Source organism: Echinops telfairi, unplaced genomic scaffold, assembly GCF_000313985.2.
Source record: "Echinops telfairi isolate 266 unplaced genomic scaffold, ASM31398v2 ScPeMD7_7410;HRSCAF=8448, whole genome shotgun sequence".
Taxonomy (NCBI): domain Eukaryota; kingdom Metazoa; phylum Chordata; class Mammalia; order Afrosoricida; family Tenrecidae; genus Echinops; species Echinops telfairi.
The window spans coordinates 20,121,599-20,129,603 of record NW_022111310.1 but is presented as its reverse complement, the minus strand read 5'-3'; the positions used below and the strand labels follow the sequence as shown (position 1 = coordinate 20,129,603).

The following is an 8,005-nucleotide window of genomic DNA, read 5'->3' as shown; positions in this document are numbered from 1 at the left end:
GATCAGATCGGGTGCAATTCCCACACTGTGTCTCTGGTGTTGTCTCCCGCTGGGCCATGGGTCAGTGAGGGGCATCATGTCTCATAGTGGGGCTGGCCATGTGGTCCTCTCTGTGGACTGGCTGCTCTAATTGGGGTCATCGTCCTCAAGGCCTGGTTGTATCCTATTCTTCTGGCCTTGTTGGCTTTGGGTATCAGAGTAATGCTAGCCTCATAGAATGAGCAGAAAATTCTACCCTTGCTGTGATTTCTCCCAAGGGTTTGAAAAGCACTGGGGGTCCTTCTATCAGTGTTGGGGAGCCTTTCTCACTGAAGTCCTCTGAGCCCACACTCTTGTTATAGGTGTTGCTGGGAGATATTTTGATTACTGATTCAATTTCTTTCTTGGTGATAGATCTACTGAGATTTTCTATTTCTTCCTAAATCAGTAGAGGGATTTTGTGGTTCGAGGAATTTGTCTGTTTCCTCTATCATATCTAATTTTGTGCACATTTGCTCATAGTATCCTCTTATGGTCCTTAATTTTTCTATAGTGAGTTATAATGCTCCCACTTTCTGATTTTCATTGGGCACATCTCCTTTTATATTTTTCATCAACCTAGCTAATGGCTTGTAAGTTTTATGGATTTTTTTTTAATTAAAAAATCTCTTTATCACTTTTTCTTCTTGTTTTTTTATTCTTCATTTCATTAATTTCTGATTTGCTCTACTCTTTGATATTTTCTTTTTTTGGCACCTGTGTGATTTGTTTGCTCTTATTTTTCAACTTCCTTTAGTTGTAAATTTAGTTTACTAAGATTTTCCTTATTTTAATAAACTTTCCCTCTGAGTTCTGCCTTTGTTACATCCCATAAATTTTGTTATATTGCACTTCAATTTTTATTTGACTCCAAGTAGTTTCTGATTATCTGTTGATGTCTGCCTGGAATCACTGGCTATTTAATAATGTTTTGCTCAATGTCCACCTACAGTTGTGCGTTTCTTCACTTATTCAAGTCTACGTTCCTATTGTGGTCAGAGAAGATACTTTGTATGATTTTCTTTTTTTTATTTTGTATGATTTCAGTCTCTTAAAATTTATTGGGATCTCTTTTGTGTCCTAACAAAATTATCTGTTCTTGAGAACAATCCATGTTCCCTGAAGAAGGATGTGTACTGTGCTGTTGTTGTTTGGGTGTTCTGTGTTTGTCCACTAGGTCTCACTCCTTAAATTCCTCTAATTATTGATCTTCATTCTAGAGCTTTGGTTATTGAAGCTGGTGTATTAAAGTCCCCAGTTATTATTCTAGACCCATCTATTTCTCCCTTAAAATTTGCTAGTGTTTTCTTTGATGTTCATGTATTCATATGATCTAAGATCAATATATATTCCCCCCAACTCTCTTTTGGTTGCTATTTGCTTAGAATAATCTCTCCCACTCTTTTACTTTCAACTTACTTATGCCGTTGAGTATAAGATGTATCTCTTAAATATGGGTCTTTTAAGGAAAAAAATCTATTCATCTACTCCCTGATTTTAATTGGAGAGTTAATTTCATTAATTTTTAATGTAATTACTAGTAATGAAGGACTTCTGATACTTTGTTATTTCTTTTCTATATATATTTATTAACTCCCATTTTCTCCAATATTGTGATAATTTATTGTTAGCTGAGGGTTTTTTTACATTGAGTTATTTAGATTCTCTGCTCTTTGTTGTTTCATGTATATTTTTAAGATCTTTTTAACTGGGGACCATGAAGTGAGCATCTTCAATGTATAACTTTTTTAGTTTAAATTGAAACCAACTTCACTTCAGTAGTATTTCTGTTTTTCCTTTATGAAGTTATCATAAGTGACATCTTTATCAACTATATGTCCAGGGTGTTGCAGTGGAAACCAGAGCCCATCCGTAGACAATTGGATATCCCCCCACAGAAGGGTTACAAGGAAAGCACGATTCAACCAGTATAGCACTGGTTGAACACACAGCATTCCTTTAGTTCCTGAATGCTTCCTCCCACCACCACCCTGACCACCCAGTTCTACCTTACAAATCCAGCTAGACCGGAGTACACACATTGGTACAGATAAGAGCTTTCAACACATGCAATTCAGGACAGCAAAAAAACCCCTGAGGAACAGTTGTGGGAGTAGCGATATCATGAGAGTAGGAGGATGGTAGGGGCAGTGGGATTGGAGGTGGGGAAGAGGGAGAAGGGGGAACCTATCACAGGTTGATTATGTAACCCACCTCCAGGGGGTCAAATAACAGAAATGTGGGTGAAGAGAGACAACGGACAGTGTACGACATGAAACAACAACAATAATACATAACTGATCAAGGATTCACGAGGGTGAGGTATAGGAGGGGTGGAGGAAGAGGAGATGATACCAAGGACTAAAGTAGAAAGAAAATGTTTTGGAAATTATGATGGCAACATATATATAAATGCGTTTAGTACAACTGAATGATGGGTTGTGATAAGATTTGTAAGAGTCCCCCAATGATTAATAAAAATTATGTCTATGCACATAAGTTTATTACTATATTTTTTCTATTTGTAGGAGATATTGAACATGAAACCCTAAATATCATAAAATTGATCTTTATATTTTGTCTATAAGATTACTTTACTGGCAGTCATCCTCGTGATCTCTTTCATAAACAGCCATTCACAAGAAAATGAAATAGAGTTTAAAAAATAAATTAAAAGAAAAGAGAAATAGAGTTCTACTCCTACATACAAAGGTCACCATGAGTCAAAGCAACTTCACTACAACTAGTCTTGAACTCCATGCTAGGTCCCCTATTGAGTACTAAGTATCTATTTTTGAACTTAATTTTCACAAAGTACCTCCCAAAATAGATTCCATTTATATCCGGTTGATAGATTAAAAACAAACAACTTGAACACCATCAATCAATACCATATTCAGGATGGAATGAAGGTTTGTCTGCTTCCAAAGACCAGGCACATGAAGCACCACGTATCACTATCTGCCCTGTTGCAGGCCTGTCTCCATTCGCTCTTCTCCTACCTCTCAATAATCTGTACCTCCATTTCCTCTTTCTCAGAAATAGCCGACAAGATCTACAATCTGTACAATGGGTACACGAGTGGAAAGGAGCAGCAGACTGCCTATAACACGCTGATGGAAGTCTCAACGTCGATGTTGTTTCGAGTCCAACACCACTACAACTCTCACTATGAGAAGTTTGGAGACTTTGTCTGGAGGAGTGAGGATGAGCTCGGGCCCAGGTATGAGGCGATGGTGTGGGTGGAGGAGTCAGTTCGTTTTATTTATTGTTTACTTGACTAGACCCTTACTTGCCTTAGACCTAGCATGGACTTTATCAAGAAAATAAGAATGGTGGTCACATTAGCCATATCCGGTCTGAAGATGGGAAATGAGCAGGGAAAAAGGAAAGACATCGCTTCCTGGACTCTTCAAGGGCCAGGTAAATGAGGAGCATCAGGTTGTTGTTATTTTTCTACCTTCCACCCCCAGTTTTATAGATAGGGATACTAGGCTTCTTGAGGGCATGTATCCTAACCAACATTTCAGAAAGCAACAATGGCAGCGATATTGCTCTCAATTCATGGCTTTTCCTACTCCATAAGAATTGAAGGTTTGTTTTGTTTTAAGTAAATAGCTATGATCTTGTCTACAGTTCATTACTGACATGACACTTTGTGAATTAAACATGTATTAAGGCTTGATTTGTTTTGTCTCTATGAGTAATTGTAACACTCCATGTTCTAGGTGACTTGAAACTTATCTAAGTCACAGTTTCTATGCTCTATAGTTTCATAAAACAATCTAGGAAATGGTAGTTGCATTCAATTTCTTGCATGTTCCAACAAGATCCACCCTCAGCCGGCACATTCTTATTTTGGAGCACCTCTGACAAGGGGGTTATTGGTGAGGCACCAGGAAAAAGATCGAAAATGTTTCTATGGCCATACAGATGAGTGTTGACTCAGTAATGCCCGTAATTAAACACCCAATCACAATAAACAGAAATATTAAGGATTATAATAGCAGAAAGCAGGCCCTTTGGAAACATGAGAGAAACTATGGTGTTTCTCTCTAGGTTAAGCATTGAGCTGCCAAGTGCCAAGTTGATTGTTCAAACCCACAAGTTGCTCTGTGGGAGCAAGATTGACGCTGTCTGTGCCGTAAAGACTTACCATCTTGGAGTTTGTCAGGAGCAGTTCTACTCTGCCCTATGGCTCACCAGAGGTCAGAATTGGCCTGAGGACAGTGGGTTTAATTTTGTGTGGTTGGTTTTGGGAACATGAGGCATGGGTACCTACCTGGTCTAGGGAACTCCCTGAAAACGTCCAACTAGAGTGGAGGGAGGAGAACTATGCTGTCAAGTGCTGGGAGAAGAAACGGATAGATTAAAGTTGAATTGCCTTTTGCTCACATGTTACGCATTTGCTTGTTGCATTAATGATGGTTGCCATATCATCCTGTCGATAATCTTTATATTTTTCTTCTTAAATATTTTTTTGTGAACCCTTTCTCTTTCAAAAGTTATGAGAAAAGAATGCACGGTATCATTATAGAAGAAAAATGGTGCCACCTCTTTTTCATTGAAAAATTAAACGTAAACACATGCAATACAGTGGTCAAGGGTGGCAGAAGGGCAGGTGACATAAAATAATGTTGTTCAAGGAAGATCAACGAGTACTAGAGAAGTGTTAAAGACACAACACCAAAACAAAACTTTCTTCATACGTTAGTCTGAAAGAAGGGACGAAATGACACGTGAATCAGACTTCTGAGGGTCGCTGTTGTTGGAGACCGAATCTGTGATTGTCTTGAGTACCACCCCAATCCTTTCCAATACCCCAGAGGAACACCTCCACTTGGAGAAACACTGTGCTTGGAGGAGCTGAAGGAATTCCCCTGTAGTTGGACAGCAGGCGTCGTATGAGATAAGAAGCGAGAGGTCAGCAGGGGCCAGATCCTGAATGCCCTCTAAGTAGGGTTAAGGAGTTTGGATTATTTCCCAAGGGTAATGAGAAGCTTTTCAAGTGTTTTTCACAGGGGATAATATCATCAGATCTTCCTGCACATAATACCCTTCTGATGGAAGTTCTAAGAATGGACCAGAGGGGTCAGGTCAAGAAGGAAATGGAGAGGCCCTTGGGGTTGTTGTGGTAATGGTTGGGGGAAACAGTGGGTTTGCCAGAGCCAGGGCAACACCCACAGCGTTGCACACCCATGCACAGCTTCCTGAAATGCATACTGGGCAGTGAGTACACACTTTTGAAGTTTTCCAAATGACCATGGAAACTGAGAAATGTAGGGAACCTTTCCCCACTTCATGAATGAGAAGGAAATAGTGGTCCCTGGGTTGCAAATGTCGTCTCTGATGAGGACAGACCTAAAGTTGAGTGATTCGAAACCCCCCAGCAAGGGCAGGGGGAGAAAAGCCTAGCCATTGGCTTTCATAAGGCATCAAAAACGGCCCGGAACACAGGTCTGCTCTGTCACACAAGGGTCACCAGGAGTCTGAACGTGCTTCAGGGCACTCTGTGTGGAGATGAAGGAGTCCCCGAGGTTGCACAGTGTCATATGGAGGCTGGTTCTCCTTGAGTTTTCATGCTGAGGGATTTTAACACTCCCCTACAGCCCCTGGAGAATTTGAGGCCTTGTGGCAGCAGATGAGAACTTGGTGTCCTTATCAGTTCTGTTGGATCATGGACTGTGCCTTTTTTCCATCTCACATGAACAGAAGTTTTGTTGTAGTTGTTTTAATAAAGCTTCAACAAGGAGGTAGACAAGCAGGACAGTGCCGCGGGTGAAAGCTCCGGCCCCAGTCATGTCAGCGACTATCTGGCCTGTGGGCAGGCAAAGGCGGTCCACTTTCTTGGGCTTTCTCACTAGGTTCAAGGAGTCTGCTAAAGCAGCCTTCCACTCCTGACTTTGTCAATGTAAGATCGTTGTATGATTTTTCATTGTGTAACTCTCCCTCAACAGCCGCCTGTCCACCCACAGAGGCAGAGAAACACAATCAATAGTGAACTGTGATCATCCACTAAACTTTGGTCAACCAATCACTACCTACTGTCCTCCAGTACTGACTTCCCTTCACAGTCATGTCACCTATCTCTTCTTGATCTTTCTAGTCTCTCGAGGGATAGCTTAAGTTCTTCCAACACCAGGTGTTACCGGGAGCCAAGAGGGCTGCATGCTAGTCCACCCTGGCTGTGGCTGTCACCTGCTCAAATCATCCCGCTCCTCACAGTAACCTCTCAAACAATGAAATGAAACACTACCCCATCCCGTGCCATCCTCAGTTACAGACTGGACTGTTGAGATTCATAGATGTCATTGGCTGATTTTTGGAAGTGGATTGCCAGGTGATAGTTCCTGGTTTATCTTAACCTGGAGGAGTGTTGGTTGTGTAGTGGTTGCGAGCCAGGCTGCAATCCACAGGGCCAGCAGTTCAAAACCACCAGAAGCTCTGTGGAAGTAAGACTGGGGCTTTTTACTCCCGTAAACAGTTACAGTTAGGAAACCCACAGGGGGTCGCTATGAGTCAGCAATGACTCAATGGCAACACATTTGGAGTTTTGGTTGTATCTTTGTTTGAAAGCTTGGCTGAACGGTGTTTGGAATATTAGCAAGGTGCAAGCTTCCATTGACAGAGGAGAAAGGTTGTACATGAAGTGCCTTGGCCAGGAACTGAACCCAGATCTCCCACGTGGAAGGTGAAGGTTCCACCACTGAACTAGCACTTTTCTTCTTTCCTTCTGGCACTGCCAATACATTTACTGTTTCACCTGGGGCTCAGCCCCTCTCCGGTCCTCATTCTTCTATCTATAAAATGAGTTGAATGGACTCATGCAGTGGTATTTCCTTTCTTTTTCATTTTAGCAGTGGGACACATTTTCTTTAGAATTAAATCTTACACAGAACCCTGAGTCTTGGCTGAAATGCCGCTTCCTCAGAGATGCCTCTAAATGCCCATTCACTTATACTTTAATTCTCTGCATCACATTGATTGTTTTGGTATCTTATATTGCTGCTGTATTTATTGTCTAATGTCCTACTTCCCCACTACAATGTAAATATACAGTCGCTGTGCCCTAGCCCCTCTTCTAAACCACTGCTAAGTAACTACCTGTGAATAATTTGATAACTGGTTGAGCGAGTATATGAGCCAAGGTTGCTTTAGTCGGAGCCAAAGTGCATGCCCAGGAGCCCACCTGCTCCACCTGTCCTTCATCTTTCCCAACGGGAATTGGCCCTTAAGTCTCTGTAAGACCCCAGGAGCTACTAGAGCAGCGTTCTCCACCTGTGCTCCAGATCATGTGCAGGTAAGGATCACCTGAAGGTTTCAATAACTGGTAGATTCTGATTCATTAGATCACGGGTGGAAAGACAAATCCTCAGCAGGGGTCAAACCAGAATGAATCCATTTGAAAACCTGCCTATGGAGCATGCTTCATGCCACATGGGCTACTTCTGTTGTCTACTAGTCAATTTCCTCTCCCCACTGCCCCCCCCCCACCCCAACCTGGATGCCGAGTGCCATCAGGGCAGGATCCATCAGGGTCACTCCAGCCCTAGCATAAGCACATTCAATCAAGCAATCCATAAAGTGTGGTTTCTAAGTTTCTCAATATTTGCAAGGGCATAACATTTTGTAGAATATTACTTGTGAGATAGGGCTTAGAGGCACTCTGATGGCATAGTAGGCTATGTGTTGGGCTATAAACCAGAAGTCAGCATTTCAAGACCAGCGACTGCACTTCAGGAGGAAGAGGGGGCTTTCTGTTCTCATAATGATTTATATTGAAAGCCCACACAGGTAGTTCTACTCTGCCCGATAGGATCATCATTATCAAATTCAACTTGATGGCTGTGAATTTTATTTTTTTCTGGGTGGTAGAGCTTAAAGTTCATTGAATTCAGTTGTTTTGAAGTATGATCTAGTACAGTGGTTCTCAACCTTCCTAATGCTGCAACCCTTTCATATAGTTCCTCGTGTTATGGTGGCCCCC

General features: G+C 41.7%; 1 protein-coding gene across 1 annotated transcript in view; it reads left to right on the top strand.

Annotated features, from left to right (window-relative positions):
• Positions 1 to 8,005, top strand: part of ASTN2 (astrotactin 2) — a 1,157,183-nt gene that overhangs the window by 1,136,309 nt on the left and 12,869 nt on the right. The window contains exon 22 of the mRNA XM_045296567.1: positions 3,058 to 3,241. Within this exon, the coding sequence (XP_045152502.1) occupies positions 3,058 to 3,241 (184 nt within the window). The remainder of the gene's footprint in view (positions 1 to 3,057; positions 3,242 to 8,005) is intronic.